Below are 27,550 nucleotides of genomic sequence, written 5' to 3' on the forward strand. Positions count from 1 at the left end.
AGAAGTACTAAATCTTCATGACTCAACCACTTACTCCTTTCCTTATTTTCCTCCCCACACTCCACAGTATTTCTGCCTGCAAGACTTTCTCCCTGTCCTTTACCCTTTAGTATTTTGCTCACTGCATAAGCCTGCCTTTCCTCAAGTCTTCGCAGCCTCTGAAGGACGTTTCCTCTCATGAACCAGGGGGATTTTTCGAGCGTAGGCCACCAGAGGGCAAAGCCATCTCACGATTGCACAAGCCTCCCTGGTGCTTGGTGCGGGGTCGTGAGGACTGGCCCCAAAATGCAGCGCTGTCCTGGCTCTGCAGCCAGGGCCTCCAAAGTGTGGTGTGCCACCAGCTCTTGAGCTGAGTGTCACATTTTACAACGCTTTGCAAAAATAGAAAAACCTGTTATCCAGGAGGTCTCAGCATTTCTGGGACCAGAAATCAAAGGCCTAGCACTGTGATGAGGAAATAGCCCCATCACCCATCAACTTGGTAACTCTGTTAGAGCATGCGGGAATCTTTAACATTTTGCTGCAAGAAATTAAGCAGGACAACATGAGAAAAATGATGAGATGATTCACTTGTTAGACACTTGAGCTCTGCATTTTTAGCTGTTATTAGAAGCAATTCTGTACTGTAAAAGTCTCATTTACTTAGAGACAAAGAAAGAAAAAACTTTGCAGCTTCATGCAACTTCTTCTCTGCCACTTGCCCTAACTGACCCTTAAACTGGCATCTGATCTCCAGTTCAACAGTCTGCAACCATCACATGCACTTGGCACATCAGAAATCACAGGGAAGTAACCAGCTGTCACAAGAAAACTTGACATATTCAGAGTGATTGCAAGCTTGTTACTTGAAGCTTAACATAAGAACTTAATGATTGTTCATTTCATTCATAGCAAGTAGCCAGTACCAAAAAAATATTGCAAACCATGCAAGTGCACAGTCTTTTAAGAGAGGATTCTGCTTAAGGCAAACCAAAATTCATCTGAAATCTAGGCAGATGTGGGTAAAATACCCGTCCCTGTCCCTCCAGAAAGGCTACTTCCCTCCTCCCTTTCCATTCACTTTCTTCCAAAGCACTTTTAATTCTCTTCTGTCATTCCCTGAGCAATGAACAGAGGTGACAGTGCTCTGTAGCCCTGCCCTATCCACTATGCAAAAGCAGAGATTGTCAAAAATTGTAGCAGCCCTCCCACCTTCTCCTCATGCAACACCTTCCCCAAATTTAACTTCGTGTCACCCTAGATATTATTTATACTGAAGGCAGTAAGTGATCACACAAAAGCCTAGCTTTTAAAAGTTAATTTATGATAGACCCCATCATTATAACACTAAAAACTAATTCTGTGAACCTAATCCTTCTCAAACAGCAGTACCATCAACGACCAGGCAGTAACGGCAAAGGAGAGGAAAGGGTGTTGCATGCACGAAGACCTCACACCCAATTCTCAAAACAACAAACAACCCCCCAAATACACACCCATCACCACAGCTGTTTTGCAGCTGGAATAAATTTCTGCTAACCCACATACTAGTAGGTTACCTCACTAGCTGAAGCAGTGGGTTGGCCTGGTCACGGTACATTTCTTCTGTAAGATACAATTCAGTGTGTACTGAGGAGCCATGCAGCATGCTTCTCATTAGCAACAGCACAACAGGTCTGACCCCTTACCAAAACACCGGCAGGCAGTCCCTCAGCTGGTAGCATTCACATCAGAAAGCAGAGCAGACTGATACCAAGGTGAATGGAAAACACCAGTGGCAGCAATCACTGCAGTAAACTGGGCCACAGTCTAGAAAATGGTCCATCTGGTACTGGTTCAGGAAGGCACCCATGCATTTAACATCCATGAACGGGAAGCACTGCAACATCTGACTTCCACGGGTTCTCTGGCCTTACTGCGCTGAGGAGGCACCTGTGTTGATACTGTGCTTGGGGCTGTCCTGAAACAGCCCCGCACCCACTAGTGCCAGCGGGGAGGTGGGACAGTGGAGGAGCGGGAGGACACCAAAGGGACCAGGCTCCAGGAGGCCAAATCTCATCATTCTCTATGAGGTGCCCCAAGCCCAAAACCCTACACTTCTTTGCTTTTTTTGTGCTAGTCAGAGAAAGCTTTTCCCAGTGCCATCCTGGCCTTTTCTTCACGCTTCAACTTTTCTGAGAAGAGATACCTCGCAACAATAGGACCAGCATTGTTACTACACCACCAAGAGGGCTTTTAACAAGAACATACCCATTAAATAGCAATAATAATAGTTTTCAATAAGTTTGAGTGTGTACATAGGAGTACTGGTTTGCTACTGTTCAGAGTAAGACTGGTCATCAGAAATGTAATAATACAGATTGCAGCTATGCTTTATATTCTTGCAATAGAGACTTCATATAGAGAGCATGCCATTGCACAACTGAACTAATATTTTCAAGGTCTGGAAGGAAATCATCTAAACAATTATCATTTAATCCTTTAGTCTTCATCTTTGTTTTAAATGAGATCTTAGAAACTACATTCCTAACAGTTTTTAAATGTACCAATGTCTTTCTGAAAAGAGCCACACCCTTCAGAGGAATTTCTACTAATAGATAACATTGTTTTTTAATTTTCTCCTCCTTTTTTAATATTATTTTGTTCTCATGTGAACTTATGTTTATTATTTCAGTGATACTCTCCTGTTGATCGTTACTCACTTCACCATTTGTGACACAACAGTTAGTATTGCTGTGGAGAGCAATGTGACATCAAAATCAGCAGGAATAAGACCTTAACAAACACTAGGTATCTTGTTTTTGTGCAGTTATCTGCACTAAGAGAGGGAAATACAAAAACTACATAAAACATATCAGATCTCCACAAGATCTGGCCAGCCTTTCCGAAAGTTGGCTTACAACATTTTAAAGGTACTTCTATCTTTATAATTGTGTGGGTGCATGGGGCAGTAGGATTAGAAAAACAATATGTTTCTATCATTGTATTTCATAAAGCAAGATCCCTATAATACACTTCATATATAACCTTAAGTTACTACAGAGATTGCAAACCATTTCGATGTCCAGTGCTAAGCTGCCCTCAGCCCTCCTCCCCATATACTTTTCAAAGACAGGATAGCAAGCAGTGTAAATAACATGTATTTTTAAGAAGCTTTCACAAGCAGTAACTGAACTCTCCGTGCAGTCTAAGAACTAGCAGACTCTCCACTTTTTGGAGAAGTACTCAGATGTCTTCAGCTGTCACGGTACATGTTTCAGTGCTATGTCTCTGCTGCTGGTGCTGCACACAGGCAAGACTGACCTTGTCCGCTCTCCCCCTGTATCCCACCACATCTACGCTTCAAAATCTGAGGTAGAACCGGAAGAGACTCAGAGAATCCATCTTACATTTCACCTGTCCTTTTTCCCAGAAATGAGTGCTTCACCATTTTAACCTATCTATAGACAGACCTTGCTAAAATGACTCGAATGTTTTCAGCAAGTCGCAAACCTCACTACTTTCACATAAGGTAACATATTTTCTTGTCCAGCCCCTAGTCTGTGCAAAGACAACTGCTTCACCCCGCAAACCTCACTGCAAGGGAACAGTCCTCAACACTTACCTCACTTTGCAATGCCTCTAAGCAAAGGGTACCGACAAAGTCATAATATGAAAAATGAAGGAAACAATACGAATCACATTGGAGTTTATCCTTTAAAAAGTTATAAGATCACTTACCGTAACTGGAAACTATTTCCAAGTTAGCCTTCTTTGGGAAAATTCTTTTCATTTTTATAGTTTTAGTCCTACATAAATGTGTTGCATTTAAAAATGAGTTTCACAAGGCAAGAAAAGTTCTGTGACTTTGTTACCTAAATTATGTCAAGTTATTGTTATAAAACAAGTTAGTCATTTTAGACTATTACGTGGTAAGGCCCAAAGCAATAACAAAGCAAAATTCAAGAAGTAAACATCACATTCATATCCCAAAACAGTATCTCCTGTTAAAAGTTTTCAACAGAGCTAAACATCAGCCCTCAAAAGGCACTCATATGTCACTTGGAACAGGATGTGGAGCAAGCTATCATTTCTTTTCACGGGTACTTCCTTTCCCATGCAACAGATACTAATGAAAAAGTAGATAAACTGTACATGAAACAAAGCCCACATACTCTTCCTCAAGAGTGTAGTGTACTCTGCCTTCAAAATCTGTGTACATAAATTAACTAAAATATTTTCAGCAAACTGAAAATAGAAGTCAAGACACTAAATAAGACTCTTTCATAGCTTCAAAAGTGGAACTTTTATTTTTAGTTATTTTTCAAACGTAGGAACTAATTAGCTAAGTTATGTTACACTGAACTCCGTGGTAGTTTTAAATCCCATCGTTTTGTTCCCATGGACACTATCTAATTATTTAAGAGGCTGGAAATGATTTTGCTTGCCTTTCCTGGAACAACAAACCTAAAAACTGCTTATCACTGTGTGATACAACATCTCCAGTAGCCCGACAGTGCATCAGCCAGGAAGATTGATATTTTCAGGCTTTTGTGGCTTTGCAGTCGCTCTGCTCCACAGTGCACCTGATCTCACAGGGAACTATTCAGAGAAAATTTCAGTGTCTTAACCATATGAGTCACTAGAGAATAAGGAAAGAACAATCCTAATATCTGATACTAACTTGAAAAAAAAAAACTTAACTTTTTCCTTCATTTCAAGACATTTAAACAAAATGGGAAACTCACCAAATTCACCTGTTTATTCTTCATTTGGGCAGCCAACCCTCAACAGGCGAACTAATACGAATCCAGTTGCCTTTTCTTCATTCTGGGCAATGTTGGAGGCGAGATGGGTTCAAGTCTATCAGCAGAGCACAACACTGGTGCATTTCTGCAGCAGGGGTGTGGAAGCAGGGGTGGAGGGAGAAGAGTCAACCCTCACAGCAGTTTCAGAGGTCTCGTGTCTTGTTGTTGCTGCAGGTTTCAGTGCTGGGCGTTTGCTGATCTCCTCTCCTCTGACATTGCTGCCTGTTGAGCTGTGGAGCACAAATGAAGGCTAATCAGCCCGTGCCTTGAGCTGCCTCCTGCAGCCAGCCCTGGTGTTTTGTCAACTGCGGAGACAATCGATACCTGGGGAGGGAAGAAGTTTTGCCACCTGTCACCTGCCATAAAATGATCAATTTCCTAATGCTCCTACTGATGCGGACTTCAAAGCCAGGAGATAATTATGCCAGCTGGTTTTTAAAGTGATCTGTGAATGACACTGATAGTGATTATTAAAACTGGTGTGAAAGGCTTTGTGGCACACAAGTTCATTGGGTCTATTTATAGATTAATTTTCCTCTGCTTATGAAGTCATGTGGAATTCAGGAGGGAATAAGAGTTCCCCCTTGCGAACCCTGTGCTTTTCCTTCATGGGTATCACTACTCGCTGGATGCATAAATTGGCAAATCTTTCACACTGATGACAAACTACAATAAAACAGTTGGTGATTACTTAACAATTCACTTTATTTATTTATGGCTGGATAAACAAAGACTGTGGTGAGTCAGCTGTGTCAGTGTTACATGCAGACTGAGAAGCTGCTGTTTTCTAACATCTTGAGGGCCAAGGGCTACCTACCACACAAAGCACCCCTACAGCCTAACCTCTCCTTTCAAGCATTGCTCATTGCACTCCAAAAGAACATGCTCGTAAGGTCAATTCGTCTCCTCATTATTAGACAAAAGAGCTTTAAGAAATTTCAAGTCACCATTTAGCAGAAGAAAAAAAAATCCCATCGTAATACTAAAGATTGTCTAAATGTAGCAGTGGACAAGTTTCAGATTATTGATTGACTTCCTACTGAAGCAAACAATAATACTCTGAGCAGAAACAAACTTTAAAAATAAGGTTTTTTACCACAAATTGTATATATATATACACATATATACAATATATATAAATAAATTTTAGCAAATAGATAAAAGTTCAACAGCTCAGTAAACCCAGACCCGTAATTTTTTCCTAGGAAAAAAGATTAGCTCATACTTCTATTCACATGTTATGCTGCTAAAGCAGAATATCCTTGGCTATTCTAGTCAATTATACTATCATCATACTTCTCCACTTATAAAAGCATTAAAAATAAATCGAAGCGTGAGATTAGGGACCAAGAAACCCTATGTTAGTGCAGGATTTTAACTCTGAATGAAGAGGAAAACGGGTGAAGGGAAAAAAATGGAAAACTGAGCCTAATCTCTACCTTTCATGTAACTCCTGCAGCTCCATCCTTTAACCTGTGCCCAAGTCCGCAGCAATGTAGGCCCAGCTTCTAGATGAGTTAACTTGAACTGTAATGTCACTAAAAATTGCTTAGTTCAAAATAACTAAGATATGATTGCAAATGTGGAAATCCCACAGACATTTGTATCTATACTTCTAGATTTAGCCCTTCAAGAGTAACTGCTAGAAATACATTTTTGTACTGCACATTTCAAAAGTTACTCAAAAAAAAAATCAGTCATTGAGAGAAGAGATAGCACATCCATGAAAATGTTTCTCTAGGATTTGATAGCTTGGAGTCAATTTCTTGAATAGCCTAGGGCCAGACGAGAGACAAACAGATAGACAGACAAGACAGATACATGAAGTTTGTATGTATCTAGTGTGACATTTCAGCTGAGTTACATGCTCAGCTCCAGTGCTGACATCCTTAAAATTTTGTGTACTGTCTGACACTTGACAAAGTTCCTTAACTGCTTCAAGTTTTCTTTCAGCCTTAAAATCTTCCAGATGCTCTATTTTTCTCATGGCTGCAAGAACCTCAGGTAAAATTTCTTATGTAGGCCTGACTTTGATATTCTGTATAAATTTCCTTACAGAGTCCCTCTACTAGGTAGGTTATATCCCAGACTATATTTCATTCTCTTTTGGCAAAGTCTCTCTCTGTCCAGAATACACTTGCAAATGCTGCTTTCTTCTAAGGGAAGAGGGCTGGAAAGGAGAAGGTCAGGTCTTTGGTAGCTATTAGTTAGCACAGTTACCTCCTAAAAAGAAGCCAAATTCAGTTCCTTTCTCTGCTCCACAGTATCTCGAACTTCTCCTCCATCTCAAAGTAGAGTATCCTAACAGCCTCAATGCTGTGTTACAGTACAGAAGAATAAGATTCATGTGGGCCTGAGAAGACAAGAGCACAATACCGCAGTGCAGCACGGTGCTCAAGCACCCTGGAGAGAATGTTAGGTCTCATCCCCATACCAAAAGATGTTGCATATTTTACAACATATATCGGCCATCCAACAATTACTTAAGCGTCAAATGCATTCAGAATCCTAGAAATGGGGACCAGAACAGGCTCCATCCCCAGTGCAGCCCAAGTTTTCCAAGGCTCTTCCCAACAGAGGCATGAGGGCTAGCTACTCTTTGCGCCAGCCAGCACCAACAGCTGTGTCTGCCCCATTTGGAGGGCAGAGCCTGTGCACATGCACGGAAATCTCCTCAGGCAAGGGAAGGAGTTAAGCAGTGCCATACTTTTTAATGGAAAAAACAGCTACTATTACATAAAATGAGACCCAAACACAACCCTCTGCATCTGCTTTCAGGCTAGTCTACTACTACAAGTTAGTCTTAGTTTTTTCTCAAAAGGACTAGGATACTAGGACCAGGTCCGATCAAGAATCTATTCTGGAGTATATGCAGACGCCTCTCCACAGTCTTGAATATGACATCCGGAGGGTCTAGTGAAAGTCTTCTCTTAGATCAGCATTTTCTGACTGCGTAGCTTTAGGCAGGATTATGCTGGAATGGGACTACTTACTTTTCAATATGTAGAGTGCTTGAACAGAGGGTTGAACAACAGCTACCATACACTGAGTTTTCATATTGAACTTTATTCCAGGTGCCAATGGAATAAGTATCATTGGTACAATGCTTTCTGTATTTTAATTACATTTCCTTTCTTTTTCATTTTTTTTAAGGAAGGTTGAATCCTTCATTATTTGTGGAGACAAATTGTTTAATTTTTAAAGAGTCATTTCTAAATCACATCACTATGAAACAGAGAAACAAAATATAAAGGAAAGAAAGATAGATATTATTTAGGACAGATACAAGGGTCTTGATCTTCCTCAGCTTACTCATATTAGTTGCTCCCAGTGAAGGTTTAGACAGCTAAGATAACAAGTGGATAAAACAGCAGGTGTGAGTCAGATCTTTCTACAGATTTCATCCTGGAGCGAAAAACAACCATAATCTAGTTTATTTTAAAATAGAAGATAGAGAGGATTGGTAAGAAAAACTAAATAATAAAGATTTTTCATTAAAACATAAAGCTACAACGTAAGCTTAAAGACGTAATATAAATACACAAATTACCACCACCACCTTAACTATGTTTAAAAATAATGAATGCTAATATTTTTACTTTCTTGCCAAAATATGTGCTCTTTACCACTTAAAATTCTCTCAGTTTTGGACAATGGAGGAAAATTAGTCGTATTATTTATGATGTCCTTCTCTTTCCGTTTGTTAATGCTGCAATGTCTGTATTTCAAACATTTTAGGAACATGTTACTATATATACATATAATAGTGTTCACTTTCACATAGATAGGTGCTACAGCAAAAAAAAATCTAGTACATATTAGGGTTTTTTAAAAGGTTATTTTTATACCTCAATTTTTTTGTGGACTATATTTTGAAATTGTTTGCTTTGAAGAAAAAGGGACATAATAACAATGATAGTGGCCAAACTACAGCATAGCAGCTGCAATTTAACTTGAAAGAAAGTGATTTGGTAAGTCCCAGGAGCAAAGAAGTGCAGACTCCCATTAACTTTTGTTTATATTGAGATGAGAGCATCATAATGCTATAAATAGTTATTCGTATGTGGAACTCAAAATAATTTTCACTTTCAGTGACGGTGGCTCTTTAAAGGCAGTATGATTACCCCGCTAGAACTTTATGAATCTTGCTAAAATCTTTCTTTATTGTTGTCTGAATTTTGACATGCAATGGCAGCAAAAAAACACTAGATGTAACATATAGCAAGGAGATGACACGTAGCAAGTTTCTGTAGGCTCTTTTTTTAATTCCACTTATGACAGTTCTCATGAACTCATGACAGTTCTCATGCAGTCATGGACATGTGCATTATTTCCCTGTGGGAACATTGCTGCTGTTCCCAAACTTGCAGAGAGGAACATTGACAATGTGGGCTGAGCAAGGCAAGGGGCATATGGGAGAAAATTGTAAGGCTTTTTACAAGATAGTGGACATTTTTTTCCATTTTTCAACATACAACAGGTGAATGTTTTCTTGATAGTACTATCTTGATAAATCTATGCTGTTCTTGTATTGTATGATATTATTCTCATAAAAATCTATTGGGGGTACGCCTTTGCACGTACGCCTACAAGTCTCTTACAAACTTTTCCATTGAGACCCTCACCAGCTAAAAAACATTGGGGCCACTGCTAGAATGAAGGAAAAAGATTTGAAATGATCTTATTGGATACTTAGCTATAGTCAGAGGCATTTAACTGAAAATAAGCACGTTTAGCCATTCTTCCAAAATCATACTAGATATGAATCTACAACATGCATTTTAGTTTGATCCTCATATTCTCAAGGAATCATTCAACTATATATTTCTAATCACATGGCTAAGTATATGTGAGATTAGGCTGTGTAGCTGACTTACTTAAACCCCAAGAGATCACGTAATAAACCTGAGTCTACCTTGTCATAACTTGCATAATTATTGCCAGTGAAAAGCAGCTTTTAAAAAGGTTTGCTGGAATATATTTGATTTTGAACACTCTCAAAGTTGAAGTGGAACATCTCACCTGAACTAAGAGTTTGAAAGAAAAATATGCTACTTCTTCTTTAATTGTTTATTTATTATATTTATCTCAACATTTGTTACAGGATATCCAACGAATTTGATTGTTTATATAATGCTGAATATTTATTTTAACAGTAGCAAAAATGGCAATAAGGTCAAGTGGAAAAGATTAATATATCCAGCCAAGAACTTTTTATATAGCATTCAATTCTTTTGCTAAGACAGTAGATCTGAGAGAGATCTGAGGCCTGTTGCTATAGTAATATAGTTTGAGAGAGCCCCATGTTGATGCTGTGCATATGGGCTAGAAGTGTAGAGGGGAAATGAGCCAGTTTGTTTTTCCGTGCACAGTAGGGCCAGCTTGCACAGCTGTAACAAATGAGCAAAAATTGTCACAGATTGGTAGCCAGGGTGAAGTGGGTGGAGAGGGAGGTGAGCGGAGAAGAAACAGGGCAGATCAGCCCAGCAAAATTGGGGGAGGGTGTAAGTAATGACTATATATATTCTAATTATCTCTTTTACTAACAGAGAAGGCATTAATGAGAGGAAGACATTGTACAAATGTATTTCAGAATGTTTTTTGATAACTCCCTAACTGGACCAACAGGTCTTACTTTGTCCTCTCACCTCCTTAAACCAGCTCCATCAGCAACCTAAGGTTACATCCAGTTTAGGGTATTCACACGCAAGCCTCACTAGCTGCACAGGATTTTGCTTGAGACAAGAAGCTGGTAAGCAGGCAAAGTCTTCCTGGTTTGTGCAAGCCATTGTCTCTCTCCTCTCCATTTCCCATGCTCAGAGTTTTAGTACTTTTACAGCTATTTGTCTCCCTTACTGGTGCCACTGCCACCTTTCTCGTTGTGAAAGATAAGAGAAAATGTGTGTTGATGTTAAGAGTGTCTCACTGGACTGTGAAAGACTTCTGTTTGATGCTGTGAGGTTCTTACGGTTGTTCTGGTCAGAATGAAAACTTCTTATTCTTAGCATTTCCCAAGCAGTGGCATTACCATACATCATGACTATGCAGATCCATGCTTCTGGAGGGCTCCCAGTGATGTGGATAGCAGGACAGACAGATCATCTGAAAAAACATGGCATTCAAAACAATTTTTTGGAAGGTAGAAAAACTCAAGATATTTGTATAAATCTTAAAACCTAGGAACCAGTGGATGTTGTCTGCCTGGACTTCAGCAAGGCTTTGGACACTGTCTCCCATCACATCCTCATAGGCAAGCTCAGGAAGTGCAGGCTGGATGAGCAGAGGGTGAGGTGGATTGAGAACTGGCTGGATAGCAGAACTCAGAGGGTTGTGATCAGCGGTGCAAGGTCTAGTTGGAGGCCTGTAGCTAGTGGTGTCCCCCAGGGCTCAGTCCTGGGTCCAGTCTTGTTCAATGTATTCATCAGTGACCTGAGTGAAGGGACAGAGTGCACCCGCAGCAAATTTGCTGATGATCCAGAACTGGGAGGAGCGTCTGAGACACCAGAAGGCTGTGCTGCCATTCAGAGAGACCTGGACAGGCCGGAGAGATGGGCACAGAGGAACCTCATGCAATTCAACGAAGGCAAGTACAGGGTCCTGCACCTAGGCAGGAATAACCCCAGGCACCAGTACAGGCTGGGGGTTGACCTTCTGGAAAGCAGCTCTGCAGGAAAGGACCTGGGTGCCCTCGTGGACAGGAAGTTGACCATGAGCCAGCAGTGTGCCCTTGTGGCCAAGAAGGTCAATGGCATCCTGAGGTTTGCATTAGGCAGAGTGCTGCCAGCAGGTGGAGGAAGGTGATCCTCCCTCTCTACTCAGCCCTGCTGAGGCCTCACCTGGAGTACTGGGTCCAGTTCTGGGCTGCCCAGTGCAAGAGAGACATGGCACTCCTGGAGAGAGTCCTGCAGAGGGCTACAAAGAGGATGAGGGGACTGGAGCACCTCTCCTCTGAAGAAAGGCTGAGAGAGCTGGGCCTGTTCAGTCCGGAGAAGAGAAGACTGAGGGGGGAATCTCATCAATATGTCCAAGTATCTGAAGGGAGGGTGTCGAGAGGATGGGGCCAGACTCTTCTCCGTGGTGCCCAGCGACAGGACGAGAGGCAGCAGGCACAAACTGAAACACAGGAAGGTCTGTCTGAACCTGAGGAAAAACTTCTTTCCTGTGAGGGTGACTGAGCACTGGCACAGGTTGCCCAGGGAGGTTGTGGAGTCTCCATCGCTGGGGATATTCAAAACCTGCCTGGACATGATCCTGTGCACTGTGCTCTAGAGGACCCTGCATGAGCAGGAGGGTTGGACTAGATGATCTCCAGAGGTCCCTTGCAACCTTGGCCATTCTGTGATTCTGTGAAGTGGAAGTAGAATAAGGAAGGAAAGTGCTTTCATAACACAGAGACCTTGTTTTACTGTGTGACTGTATCCCCACATAGGACTAGAGAGTATGGACTTCTTAGGGAACTTGGACTTGTGTCCGTGTGGTTTTTCTGAATATTTGTATTTGTTATTAGCCAGTAAATATGTTTACTATTTGTATTTCAGTCTGTGTATAGTCCATGCATTTTCATGTGCCTGAAGAATCAACTGTAATCCAATTATATTTGCAAGCTTTGGGTTTATTAGAGAAATGCTAAATGTAGGGGATCCTCTAGGAGCAGAATAAGCCCTATGGATTTGACTCTTGAAGAAGTCATTCCCAATCTGCTGCAGTTTACGGTGCAACAGATTGAGGCAGAAGCAGTGAAACTATGCTGATTTACCTTTACATGTTTTGCTTTAAAGTGAGGAGGGTCAGGAATGACTTCTCAAGGTCTTCCCAGATACGAGTAGGAGAGTTATTAACCTTGTCAGTCTTTATATCTTCACCTGCTGATGTCTGAGCTAAAAGAAGTTGAAATCTGTCAGGTCCAGCCTGGACCAGGTTGAGTCAGGAGAGCTCTACTGCAACTGTGACAGGTACAGGTATGAAGAAGAAATATAATATGTTGATATAGTGACAGCGGTTGTGATTGTAGCAGGGGCTCCTGAAGAAAGTGGATTGCCAAGGATGTAATTTCAGATTTTTTCATCTTGGGCTGTAGGCTATACACATCTAGCAAATTCCTTCACCTCACTGATGGTAAGCTACCCAGCCCTGCTTTCTCGCCATGGCTAGGAGATCACCACTGCGTTTTGTTCAGCTAGTCAGCTCCATTGAGTATTCACCTGTCCTCCGGGCTAGACCGTTTCACTCAATGTCTTTTCCTCTGTTCCATACTTTTTATCACCATTTGCTTCTTAAGCAATGTTATTCCTGACTCTTTTGCTGCAGGGTGACTTTCGTGCTCACCCATTAGAAAAAAGGCTAACAAGAATACAAAGTAACCATGACCTTGCTTATCAGTCCAGATGCACCAGTGTGAACTATCACAAAAGGCAGCCCTAAAGTAGGGCTGCAGTACTCAGGATGAAAAAGGAGAAGATATCAGAAGAGTAAAATAGCTTTGTGAATTATTTTTCATAAAACTATAAATGAATGTTTAAAAAAAAAATTTCTCCCCCTCTCCATGTGACTTGCTTGTTCCTTTTACATCACAGTATAACAAGAGTGTCTTGAGTAAGCTTCCTGCTACACGTTGCATGGCTGAAAAAGTCAGTGAGAAAAGGGAAATCATTTTTGCAAATACATGTTCAAGGCTAAACCTGCCAAGTATAAGTAGCATTTGATGCTTGCATTGCTCTCATTTGGGAGTGCAACAGTACTTTAGCAATATAAATAACTGTAACTGAGAACTGTTTTAATCCAATTTGATTGTCTGTTCCACACAGTTCAATGCTATTTGGAAATCTGTTTTTGCCAGATAATATCAATGATAAGTTAAGAAACACACAGAATATGAAGAATTGCCAGTGCTACCCAAAGTCAATTTGGTAAGGGCTACAAAGTGGTTCAAGAACAGAGATAAACACACCTTTTAATGCAAAGTTATGGACTATTACTTTTTTTGGCAAAGAAACATTCAAAAGAGGATCATATGCAGACTGCATGTATCCATGGTACAAAGTTTATAGAGAAGAGGTTGGGTAAACGAGTCTAGCTTTTCTTGGTCTCTCACAGAAACCAGGTTGTTTATAGAACTATTTATACTTCTAAATGCCCCAAAGTAGCTTTAAGATGACTTAAAGAAAAGAAATATTTTAAAGGACGTTGTGAGCTTGATATATACAGAATATGCAAAACATGAGTGGATTTATCTAAACAAAACTTTCAGGTAGTTTTATGTTTTACTGGAACCAATGATAAGGAGAACAAACAGGGCAAGATTTAAAGATAGCAACTGTAGAACAACCCGTACATCTCCATGGCTCTAGTTAGATACAAAATACATAATTATACTTGCACTCACATCATGTGTGTAGATTACTGATCAGCTGGCAAAAAAGAATAAGATAGGTTAGTATCCCAGATTCTACCAGTGGTTCATCTAATCCAGTACTTTGTTTCTTGAAGGAAAACAAAAGATATCTCAAAAAAACCACCAGGGAACTTTACAATGGTGCCATTCTTCCTCAAAAGGAAGTTCTTCCTGGCAGGAGGGATTAATTTTTTTCATCAAGCAATTAAAAATATATTATGCTAAACGTTATGTGTAGGCAGGAAATGATCTTTCTGTCTGGCATGAATTTTCAAGACTTTCAAAATCATCTCTTCCAAATTCTGACAAAAAGCTAATTTCTTGTTGTTAGCATAATGGCTAAGCAATTGCCCTGAATGTTTTGTCTGGATTACAACTCATTTTATGTAATTACTTGATATTTTCAAGATGAAAAATTCTCTCGATTTTTGCCAATGGGATTGTGCCAATTTCAGGACTCTTTTTCTAGTGATTCTTTCAACATCAAAGAATTTCTTTAAACTAACATGTTCCGAAGGAAGTGTTTCGGCTTTGACTGCTGATATTTCCCCATAAACTGTTGATAAATTCTCATACATCTCCAAATCACAGTCTGAAGAAAATAAACTGTGAATTTTATTTGTAAGCCATCCAAGGATGTAAGGGTACGAAATAAACATCAAAAAAAAGATCAATAAATCTTTGGCTATTTGGCAGCATTAGGACTTACTAGAACAGTGTGGTAGGTCTGGATCATCTTCACATCTTTAAGGGATGTGTTGCTAACCAGTCTGATTTATCTGCCTATATATAAGGAAATATTACAAGCAGACCTGCAATAACAATGAAATGATTCAGTAGACAGCTTTTTCTGTAGCACTTTGCCTCTTTTATATAATTTCGTTCGTTTAATTGTTCTGACTTAGTTGGACAAACATTTTTCGTCTTACCCCGTTCTTTGCTTACCTGAAAGAAGGTAGCATCCTACCCATTCCTTGCTCCTCCTCCCTCTTTATTTACTCAAAATGAATAAACAAGCAGCTTTTGCATGATTTCAGAAGGATCCATGTCCCCCGTAACTCCCACCTTCACTCACTCTTTGCCAAATTTCTTTTTGTTCAATTCACCGTGAGGTTTGCATCTTCAAATGCAGACAGGAAAGCCCCTTCTGATGATAGTGAGGCTTGATTGTGTTTCATACCTCCTGTTTCTAAAGCAATTTAAAATCTGTCTGGCTCATTTCTTGTGCCCACACGCAAACACAGAGCATGAGCCATCTCTGGTAGGAGGGTGACAGCCATATAAGCCAACTGGTAACCGGTCAATGCACTGCATGGCAGTGGGAGAAGGCAACATTGGCCAACGATGCCGTGGTAAAGATTCCTTTTCCAGCATGTGTCATGGGATTTTCAATCTCCACTAAGAGCCGATGTCTTCGGTTTCTCATTATTAAGAAAAAAGGTATACATCCACCTCGTGGTTTAACTAAAAGTGGGGCAAGGCAAGCTCCTCAAGAGTCTGGACTGGCAGTCTTCTGAAAGAGAGACAAGGCAAACACTTGGGATGTAAAACCCTTCACTTTTGGCCCCAATGAGTCTGGAGGATGAAAGGTGTGAAGAAGTCATCACCATAACATGCAGTGGGAGAAAGGTATCTTTGCAGCCCATCTGAAGGAGCGCAACCAGCAGGCTCCGTAAGACGCAGAATTTGAAAGCAACCTCAATAAACTAACTTTGAGAGAGCCACAAAAGGATAGATATATGCCATTACCAATGCTAACGTGCCTTAAGACTGGGTTTCACACTTCTGCACAGCTGACATTAAGCAGCTGGCCTACTGTACATTAGCATGCTGTGAGTGTTCCCAGCGGTGGGTCTAGTCCTCCATGGTAACACTCTTCAGGGAGCTCTGGAAATGTTTTAATTATTAAAATGAATAATTCCTACCAACACATTTAATTGGAAAATGTTACATGTTTAAATGTGTGCTAATGGAAGACCTCTGAAAATCTAACAATATAATACAGTATGCTGTTTGAAGTGAATTCTAGCAATATTTTTTCAGTCAATAACACCATGCATTATTAATCTTATCTCTTTTTAGTCCTCTCCAATAGTTTATATGAAGAAGGAATCCCTGGAACCTCAGAGATAAAATGCAAATCTGTGAATCACCCCCTGCGAGCTTAAACTGCCACATCTACCTCATCCGCCTTCCTTGCTTCCTGCCCCCTAGTTTCCAAGGAAATAGCTCAATGAATTTATCACTGAAGTATAAATTAATCCTCCTGTTTCTTCTTCAACCCTGAGAGAACCATGCAGATTAAGGAATAGTTGTTACTTAGATTTGGTATTGCAGTGTGGCAGACACCAGGTGCACCTGAAGGCGAGAGAAGGCCAGTGTGAGTGCAGGTTAGTGAGAGCTGCCTGAGAGGGCAGAAAATAAAGTGTCAGGGTAGGAACATCACTCAGCTAGAGAAAGCAAGGATAAATATGAACAAGGTTAGTCAGAAAGGTGAGAAGATATATCAGTGGAGAAACAGAGGTGTTAAGTCTATGTTAAAGACCTGAAGCATTGTCAAAAAGGATCCTGTCCGGAGGTGCTGGATCCTATTTAGACGAAACAACACGCAGCATGGCAGACAGTTTTGCAGTTGCAAGTATCTAGCTTGTGCATTGTGTTGCACTGTTTCTTGTCTTTGGGAAGGATGATCCAGTGAAGAATTTGTGCCTACCAATCGGCTTCTGGCTAAACCTAGGCCATACAGTCAACATTTTCAAAGGAAAGGAGTAACTGGAGGTATAACTATCATGAAAAGTGATCATGCTGGCAGATGTCATCTAATCTAATCTAAAAAGACTGTGCTAACATTAGGCTTTATATTGCTTTGTGTGCTTTCTTTGTCCCCGGAGGGAAAGTAGGTTACCGTCTGGATATTTCCATGATGGAAAAATCAAAAAGCCACTTTCCTCTGAAAGTTACTCCCTCTCCCCCAAAGTCCAGCAGGAACATACAAGAGATGCAGGATAGGAGCATTCAAGAGAGTTTTTGAAGAAACAAGGTCAACACCAAAAATAGTTCTGCACTGCAAATGACTTATCATTTTAACTGATGCTGAGCAGAACACAAAGGGAACAGTGCAAACCCATTTTGTTCTGACTAGCTTTGGAAATAAGCAGTCATATTTCTGTTTGAATCCTGCTTCTTCTTCTCATGTCATAAGATGCTAGCTTCCTCTGTGTTAAGGGTCTGTACTACGTGCTCATTTTCACATACAGATTTCAGGAAAAGAAGGGAAAGGATCTTTACCTGCATTGTTCATTCCCATCACAGCTAATCCCTCCTCTCATACCTGATTTCCTCAAGGGAAAGCGTAGGTTACCACGTTTCTGCTCATGCTAACACTAAAACAACCACACTATAGAGATTTCCTTATTTACACCAGATACGATGCTTGTCAGGTCTATCTCTTTTCTGTTATTTTTTTTTCTCTCCCTGCATATTCATCGGCTGCAGCAGCATTTTGGGAGTAGCAAGTTTTCCCATGTAACTGCTGAAGATTTCACACTTTTGGATTCTGAAAAGAGAGGTTTTGTAGCTGTCTTCTCTGCCTAAGAGAGTAAACAAAGTGTAGTGTGGCAAGCGTAGGAGAGGAGCCAGCAGCCTTTGATGTGCCACTGACACATGGGGCCTGGGTGGGATTATAATATTCATCAATATCACACTATTAGCAACAACTATTTAACAGCCCCCCTCCCCTCCCCTTTACAGCACAGATAAAATGCAAGTACACTCGGAGCTCTGCAATTAGCACAAGACCACCTGTCCACTTGGATTTGATTCTGCTATAATATTGTATTTTGTCTGCAGTTTGGCTACACCTAGTAACAGCTCTGCTTTGATTATATGTTGTCTGCTTAACCTTCTTACTGAACATTTAATGTATCATGTTTCGTTCAGTAAACTGTCTGCATTTCCTTGTGACCATTTGTGATTAGGCAGGCATCAATAGTTATTTCCCTTAAGGAGTTTCTGATATTTACACGAAGCTATATTTAATACATCTGATCTATAGGTGTGATTTGCAGCTCTGAGTAATTTACAAATTATAAGTGATTGCATCATCTCTCAACATGTTTTTGAAAAGATACTAAGGCCGAGATCTTCTCCTACTGACATAAGTAACGTAAGTAAATACTGGAAAATTGAAAAAACAAATGTCTAATATTTAAAAGGAGGAAAGTGTCGGCAGATGCTTCAGTGTTTGCGGTCTCCTAGACTATGGTAGGGCAGGAGCTGGAACCACAGTTAAAAGTCACAAGGCAAATTTCTGCAGGAACGGTGCCCTTTCTAGAAGAGAATATGTGGGTAAAGAGCGGTAAATACAAGCTGTTGTAGCTTGCTTGTTGATATCACAGTTTCTGCTCTACATGGTGAAAACTGTCTTGACAACTCTAGAAAGTCAGATTTTCCTTCAGGCCACCAAGGATGTGAAAGATAAGGTTTTGTCTATCACTCTTGGGGGAGTTTAATAAATCAATTTTACTTACCACGGCTAAAAAGTGGGTCCTCAGGTTCATCAGACGTCGCGCATGACTGAAAGTCATACATCCCAGCTCAGTTAGCACTGAATTAGGTAAAAATTGCTTTCTCCAGCAAATCCAAAATGCATCAGAATTTTTCATATGGCAGAGATTATTCTAGGAACATGCAGAAATGTGAAAAGAGACGTAAGAAACATAATTTTTACCTCAAGTGGTCAGAAAGATTTGATGCTCTAAAAACTGTGATTTAACATAGAAAGATGTTATAAGTTTAATGCGATGGAAGTAGTTGATTGTTTCCACTGTTACTGAAAAGAAACTAATGAAGAAAAGTTTTAGTACTGTAGGTCAGACAAAATAACTACCTTTCATTTAAGACGGTTTATAGATGTGATGTATGCTCTCAGAGAGCTGAAAAAGATCAGTTTCTGCCTGGAAATATCTGCTTTCATATCAGATCTCAGATACACCTAGCTAAAACTTAGAAACTCGCATATAGCTCACATCCGTGAGGAGTGATAAACAGCAAAACCTCTGTCACAGGAGAGCACAGCACTTCAATTATCCAGCAGCAAAATAGAAATTAACTAACTTAGGTGTGACAAATATCCTCCTTGCTATGTTCATCTTTACCTTTCTAAAAGCAGATGAGCCTTGCAAACAAGACCTAGTTGGACACTGAGCCTAAATATACTGTCTTTTGACTTCTACAGCTTTTTGAAAAAGGTTACCACGAAATAATCAAGTTGAAATCCACTTCATTTCTAGAGTTCAAAATATTATGCAAATTTCAGTTGTCTACACAAAGTAACTGTACACAAGTTTAGTGAGGCTCTGTGTCCAAATGACATACTGCAGTTACACACCATAGACAAGACAAACACTGCTGCCTTCTCAGTTTAAGAGAAAAGGAAGTGCCGGCAGGCTATGCTTTTCTGAAGAAAAGACTGAGTAGAGACCTGAGACCTAGGACCTGACACCTGAATTTTGGAGAGGCTACTGGATTCATATGCCTTTGAATCTAAAATGAACATGAGATATCCTCAAGTTTAATCTTGAATGAATAAAGGTAACAGCTGTTTTTTACAGTACCGCAATTTTGTAAGAGGTGTAACCCATCAGTCTTCTTGGGGATAGTGAAGGTGTTAGTGATTCTTTTGACAGAGAGAGGCGTTAGGAGGATTCTTCAGGTTGTTTTGCACTTAGATTGTACCCCAACTGACAATTTAATTTCTCAGGTTCAAAAAAGTTCATATCAATTTTCACATATACATTTCCCCATCCCTGTAGCTTCGGCTTGAGGCCGTCAAGACAATTCAGCTTGCCATCTCCTGTCTTGTGAGCTCTTCCTAGCATGCATTCTTCACAGGAAGGGAGACAGCTCTTTATCCTACCCCGAGGAGTTTGAGATGACATGCAGAAAATGTATAACAGATGTACTGAAAGATCAAGGCTTTATTATGGTTTTAAAAAACAGCATCGCTTTCTTGACATTTCAGTCGTTTTACCTGCCCTGCTGGCTGACAACTGGGGAATGACGGTAATTTAGGGTCACCTTTAAGCCTTGACAATTTTCTTAGCTAACTAAACAACAAAACCTCAGCATTCGCTCTAGCCTGTAAGTTCTCCTTATGAAAAAATACAGGGAGAATGGCAAAGAGAAATGCATTTTTGAGTCTTTCTTCTGACCTACCCAGCAGAAATTGATAGATTTAATAAATGCAGTGTTCCTTCTCCACATGGCCTTAAATTGACTTTTCTTCAGTACATGCTTGCACCTGTGCTATACCCAGCAGCAATTCCAAGCCGCTACCCTATTCCTCCCTTTCTTTAATGTTAGTGAAAATATTCCAGCTGAGATTTACTTTAAAGGTGTGTCCTTTTTTATAAATAGTTGCAGAAATCTTGGACAAACAAAAGAACAGCAGGCAGGAAGAATTCTGTAGCTAGCCAATGTTCCACATTTTATTTTCCAACAGAGAGTCTTAACAATCACCCATTGCGCTGGAAAGTCACTTGATAATAATATAAATTCATTGATGCAAGCCGAAGAGCTACAAACCTTTCTAAATCAACATAAACACGTCCCCAAATCCATGTGTTGACAAGCTGACATGCATCCCCTCTGTTTTTTTAGGAGCATTCCCAGGGCTGGTTGCCCTCATAACAACGGGTGAGTGTGGAAGATCACAGAAGAGCTGAGGTTTGCTGCTGCAAGACACCAAGCACCTTCCACAGCCACAAGGTCTCACTTCTTCCTTAGCTAACGTCAGCCAAATCATTCTTCCAAAGGGATATTTTTACTGATGTGAAGAAAGGGAACACAATCTGTTTACCTAGCATGACTTACAGATTTTATGATAGATGCTTCAGAAACCACTAGTCCTGTTCCCAGAACATTATTCTGGTCTGTGAGTTTCTATTATCAGAAGGACTTGTCTTGAGAAATGAGAAAATGCTTGCTGCCGAAGAGTGCTCCCATCCTGATTTGCGATTCTGACAAACCTGAGTGTGTGTAGTATTGAGAAAAACATCAGACACTTCTCTGCTTCCACTTCATCATCAGTTAAGGGAAGGGAATAAAAATTTTACACTTAAGAAACATGGGATACAAATTCACTTTCTGCCACTGGGATTTTAAATGTGAAATATGATTTTTATGTGCTAACAATTGTTATGCTGAGTGTATTTATAAACATGTGGTACAGAGTACTCAAGCTGGAAAAATAAAACCAGTTAATGTGCTTTAACTGCAGTTCAGGTACTTAACTATTTGACTGAAGGGCACTTTCTGTGAATCTCGTTTCCCCGACAAATAAGAGCTGAACCAATTAGCTCTATAACATGCATGGTCATCATTTGAACTCAAAAATTCTGTAGCATAATACTATATATAAACTTTCCTTCTCCATTTCCTGGATATGTCCGGACAATTGCTGATTTTGATACTATCAGAGTAAGCAAACAAGCAAGTAATCAAAATAGGCAATAAAATAATCCTTCTCAAAAGGATCAAGAGGATAATCTTGTGGATGACCTATAACAGAAAACACTATTTTGAAAAATAAAGATTGAAAATGTTCGATGTCTTGAGCTATTTGATTGGTAAAAACCTGGGTGCTTTACTTTTTATTAGGAGTTTTCTCTTACAGAAAGGAATAATAAAGGCTAATAATTTTTAAATTATTAAAAATATATATGATTTGCTTGAGACAGGATTGAATTTCATTTATGCTAATATTTTTCCTAAAGACAGATCTTTCTTAAATTTTCAGTGCTTTCAGCTGGAAAAAAGACTACACTTAGGACTCTACTCCTGATATATTTTGTGGCTACAGAAGGATGCTTGCTTCCTAGCGCTAGCATTGGAGTAGTGTTTCTTTACACAATTATTTAAAATTCTTCAAGCAAAATATATACACTAAAAGATTAGAGCCAACATTGCTAGTGTCAGCCAAGAAAACATATCTGGGGTGCCCTCTTTCCTGACCCTGGAGAGTTAACTCCTGCTGTTGCTTCTGAATAGAGCTAGACCTTTGGCTCATATACTTTATTTTCCCAGCGATATAACTGGCAGGAAATACAGTCCTTCTCGTATGCAACTTGAGTCATTTATGACCTTTTTGTTCGCTCATTTCATTATCTTTTGAAATCAGAAATTTGTTTGCAGCATGCTTCTGATCTTGTTCTGACATCACATATGGAATTTGCCCTGCGTACACCTCCTTTGACCGCAGTAGAGTTGAAGTATGGATCTAAGTATTAAAAGACTTCAGGAGAGAAGTAGGTGGCACAACCTGAAATGTTTACTAACAGCCCTCATGCACAGGCTTTTTCATCCAGACCTCCAGAAAGCTCTCCCAGGGCTGTCAAATGCTGCAGGCCACCGTTCAGCAGCACTAGGAGGGCACCACACGTGACTGAGAGGAGCAGAGCAGCTGTCCCACACCACCACTGCCCCATGGACTCCGAAAAGGCACAACTTCCTCAGGGGCCAACATTGGGGGCGACGGCTCTTAGCAAATCCCAGATTTCCTGTGGCTCATTTGTTCTTGAGGCAGTGGTTTTCATTCTCAAAAGTGAGAGGGCATTTTATGTCCATAATATGAATGAAATTTTTTCATTTACACTTCAAATTGATATTTGGAGATGGAGCAACATAGCTGGCAATGGAGTAATTAGAAAATTAGGCTGCTATTCAGTTTATCTAAGTCAACATTTGACAAGAAGAAAATAAATCATTATTAATTATTTATTAACATCTCAAAAAATAATTTTGGATACTAGTTATAGGTACTTACATGTTTCAGTATAAAGATACTCAGTTTTGTAGATCCTTTAAGACTATTCCTTTCCCTTGCAGAAATACTTTATGGCCATGGAGGACTTGGCAGAAATAGTTTGTGATCTAGTAGAAAGTATCCAATTCACTCTATATGTACACTAATAAAGGTTATTGAGACTGTGGTCACTTATTGAACAGTATGTCATAACTTGCACACTGTGAGTTCTATGCAGTCCCTCTGTCTCATGTTTGTACCTTCTAGTAATGAAAATCTGAGATTAAACTAGCATGATGAAAGAGCAACTGTGTCATGTCTATGTTATGCATATAAATATTTGCATCATTTCTTTTCCATTTGTGAGTTTTTCTGACTACATGATTGAAGAGGAGTGAGTTCTAATTATGGTTTGGAAACTGTTCAGCCTTCAGAAGAGTGTAGTCAGGAGCTACAGTATGCTTTTGGCATTGTACCTAGTATAGAGTGAAACCACAAAAGAGAAAATTAGACGATGTTGATGAAAGTAGAGGTGTTTTGCATCAACAATCAGATAGAAGAGGAAAAAGAATTGGATCAGCAATAAGGATCCACCATAGAGTATTCTGTGCAAAAATAATGAAAATCTTGAAATGCTTTAATGCATAGAGAAATACACCAGACACTTCTCCTAGGATGCTTCTATTTTCTGTGCAAGCAATTATTTTCAAACTGCCACTCTTTTTTTTTTCCACAGCAATCCTAGAAGATTCCTTCTCTTGCCACCCCTAAAATAACTCAAGATGGCTAAAAAAGGCTATGCGAGCAAACTTTCCAACCAAGTGCTGGGCAGAAAAGCCAGATCAGCTCGGATGAGGCAAGGGAGCATGAGCGAAGCGGGTGGGGATGAGGATGAGTGACTGCAAGGAAAGACCCCGAGAAGCACCCAGTAGGCCATACTAGACCTAGAATGAGATAATTCACACCTTGAGGCAGAGGGAAGGCACCATGTCTAGCACTGAAAAAATAAATACATAAAATAAAAGCCAGAGGAGCCTAGAAGAACAGTCTCTACAGAACTTTCATAGCCTAGACAACACTTACAACGGAGTAAAACACAGGGGACACTGTTTCCCACAGGAATCTGACTGAAACTACGTACTTTTCTGTAAGAAGGCTGCTTCAGAAGGAAGGGATCTGGCATTCTTCAGGTAACCAGAGCTTGGTGTGGAGAGGACAAACATCTTCTTGCATTGGCTTTGAGCAGGGCTGTAATCCTGTTCATCCGCTCTCCGCACTCCCAAAACTATACATCCATCTCGACAAGCTTTGCCTCACTCACATCCTTACACTACCATGGCTGCACTATTTCTTCTGTTTACTTTCTGATACTGCATATTTTCAGGGAACCAAAACTTTCTGTGCAGAGGAGATAGCTGTGGTTATCAGTTTATTACAGCACAATTAAAAGAAGATGGTGGATACTAATTATGAAATAGAGCACGAAGCTTTCTGGATTGAGTTAAATTTCTTTCAAAGAGAGAGAAGAATAAGCTAAACCAAATGAAGAAATATTATCCATAAAGGAATTGGACTGCTAATGCAACTCTGATTTGACATTTACGCCTTAACCTTATACCACATACTCAACCCTTTGATCCATATAACAATCGATAACACCCACAAAACTCACCTGGTGCCTTCTGTTCAGTGAAATGTTCTGAAAAGTTATGTGGAGGGTAGTAATTCTTGCTATTTATAAACTATGTTTTATTGGAAGAGTTTTGACTCACGCTTCCATCTCTGAACTGTTCCTACAGTTCATGCTGAGATAAAGTTTTAAGTCTAGCTTACTATTAGGCCAAATGGAGACTTTCTGTTATGCACATGCTACGCTGCTGACTTCACACAAGATCTCAAACTACATTATAAAGTCTTTCAAAATAGTGATGAGGCTGAGACAGAAGGCTGAGTTAAGCTGTATATGTTAAGCATTCTGAAATACAAATATGTTCAGATTATCTAGAATGATGGTTAAATAATTTCAGCACAAGGAACCAAGTTTCCAAAGAGTTTCCATAGCTGCACCTGCAATACTTTTGAGGCATCTGTTTGCACTTGAAGTGAAAAAAAAAATATTCAGACCTATCTGTGTGTGTGCATGTGTGTATCTTTTCAACCATACACAAGCAGATTTTTATACTCCCACCATGAAAAATCAAAATGAGCTTTCCAAAATTTGAACTAGAATTACTCTTGCTATTATTGAATAACAGATGGTTTCACTAATAGAGTTAAAATAGCTTTTGTAGATGACCTTAGAGATAAGATTTGTGGTATTGAGCTCAATTACTCCAGTAAAGGCCAAGCATATGCTGGGCAGCATTGACATCAGTATAGCCAGCAGGCAGAGAGAAGGGAGTTTGGGGATCCCTAGCTCTGGAGGGGCATCCATAAACTGGAGGCATGATCACAGGGCTGGTGCATGCAGCACACAAGGAGAGGCCGTGGTAGAAGGGTTAGTTCAGTCTGAAAAAGAGCAAAGGAGGCAAAGGAGGGCATGCGACTGTGACGACAGGAGTGAGGAGGCTGGCAGGGCCCCAGGAAGCCTCCAGTCCACCCGTAGAACAGGTCGTGCAGGACCTGTTCACTCAGGTGTGGACGTACCAGCAAGCGCCCAGGCAGCTTGATCCCAGACCACCGTCGAGGAAAGAAGATTTTTCTTTATATCAAATGGCAATTTCCCTAACTGGTCTATTAAGTAGTTGTAGATAGAATTAAGCTCTCTCCCTTAGCCTTAAGCCTTCTCTTGTTAGGCTGAGAGGATTTTAAGGACAGGAGGTCCCTCTTATCCTTCCTTTTTCTATGATTCTAACATGCCTACCTAACCTTGGAGTGGGTTAAAAGCCCTAAAGTCAGGTATTAACTTTTACTGTGCAAATAGTGAAAGCCTTTTATGTCAGTATAAAGTAGAATATCAGTAGCTATTAGTTACATTGCATGGAAAATGTGGTAGGTGATGCATTACAACTAAAAGTGAGGGTTTTTTTTGATGGGCCAATGTGATCATGACCTGTTTCAATCAAGTTATTTCAGTTTTTCACAAGTCTTCACAAACTGAAAAGAGTCAAGTAACAGTCATATCTCCACCAATATTTTTGCATTTGACGTTTTTCTTACAAGAGTCTGGCAGGCACCGTTACAGAACATCTTGAAGTTCATTAATTTGTTTTTTTTTTAAGGCTGGTCTACAAATGTGTGCTATGGTGCTGTACAGGAAAATGATTATGCCAAAAAAGGGCTCAAATTGGAGGATAAAACTTACATGGAGCACAGTTTTCTTTATTGAATGTAGCCAATGAGGAGAGAGAAGAGAAAAATATGCTCTTCTCTCTTTTGGAAACCAAGGCTTTCACATTGGGAAAATAATTTAATGGGTGTGATGACACTCCAATTTGAGGGAATGAGGGCCCAGGTGAGGGCTGTAGCACGTAGTGAGTGTGTGCACGAAGAGCCAAAGTTACCACCAGGATCCCAGAGCCTTGCAAAGAAAGTTGGGAAACTGAGGCAAAGAAAGGGAGATCTGGGGATGCTGAGTCCTGCCAGGACTGAGTCTGGGCCACGGTCATCGGGTTCCTAGTGACCAAGAAGAAGCAACCCCAAAAGTCAGCAGGGTAAAAGATGGTGGGAGCTTTTGGGTAACAAACAGGAGAAAAAAGTCAGCTGCTGTTGAGCGCGGGCGTAGGAGACTGAGGATTCTCTGGCTGTTAGGAGCTGGGATGCCAGGGCTGATCATATTCAGGTCAAGGGGATGTTTATCAAGCAGTGGATGGCTAACCCTGCTGGATTTTAGGAATTCATAATGGGAAAATCACAGGTGAGACCCTACAGGCTTAACTTTGAAAAAGCTGCATACTTCAGTAGCTTGGCTCTATGGCACCATAATCAGAGCAATCTTAGAATAGAATTTATATTACAAGACTACCACTGGCATATGATAGACTTCATACTTTTGTCCTTAAATGCTTATGCATTTACATGGATTTCTATTCTGTGAATTTGCACCTTTTTTGCAAGAAGAAACATTTTGTCTGTTTTCTGAGGAAATGGAATCAAAAAGTAATTTATTTTTTCTTGCATCTCATGCTTACAGAAAAGAAAACATTTTAAAATGTTTATATTGTAATAACTACCTATTTGACAGTTCTCTTCTGGGAAAAGCAACCATCAGAGCTGTTGCTGTCACAAATATAAAAGCTGTAATTGAAAAGCAAGAACCCTTAGTTTACAAATTGTATTGTTACAAAACCACACACCCCCAAATGTATGTGTTTCCCATAACAAGGCTTTTTCAAAATGCCTTCGTTTCATCAGGTTCTGGCAGTCCTAAACTTGCGCATATGCCTCGAGATCTTCATGCCATCAGCGTTGCAGGGTAGCAAAGCTAGGTCTCAAGGTAAACATGATCTGCTGCTCTTGGCTCTAAACAGTTTTGGAGGGAGTTTATAATACAGTGTTGCCTGCTGTGTTAAACATGTGGCTCAGATTGTAAACTAATGGGTTTGAAGGACGTACTTTTGTACCTCGCCCCTCTTGGTCGGACTCAAGATT

General features: G+C 40.1%; 2 protein-coding genes across 2 annotated transcripts in view; one reads left to right on the forward strand and one right to left on the reverse strand.

Moving 5' to 3' along the window:
* Positions 1-4,979, reverse strand: part of TRPM3 (transient receptor potential cation channel subfamily M member 3) — a 475,637-nt gene extending 470,658 nt beyond the window's left edge. The window contains exon 1 of the mRNA XM_068927053.1: positions 4,707-4,979. Coding sequence (XP_068783154.1) covers positions 4,707-4,730 — 24 coding nt within the window. The 5' untranslated portion in view covers positions 4,731-4,979. The remainder of the gene's footprint in view (positions 1-4,706) is intronic.
* CZH9orf85 (chromosome Z C9orf85 homolog) overlaps positions 1-27,550 on the forward strand; it is a 457,360-nt gene that overhangs the window by 316,426 nt on the left and 113,384 nt on the right. The gene's annotated exons all lie outside the window — the stretch shown is intronic.

This window comes from Struthio camelus, chromosome Z (genome assembly GCF_040807025.1).
Source record: "Struthio camelus isolate bStrCam1 chromosome Z, bStrCam1.hap1, whole genome shotgun sequence".
Taxonomy (NCBI): Eukaryota; Metazoa; Chordata; class Aves; order Struthioniformes; family Struthionidae; genus Struthio; species Struthio camelus.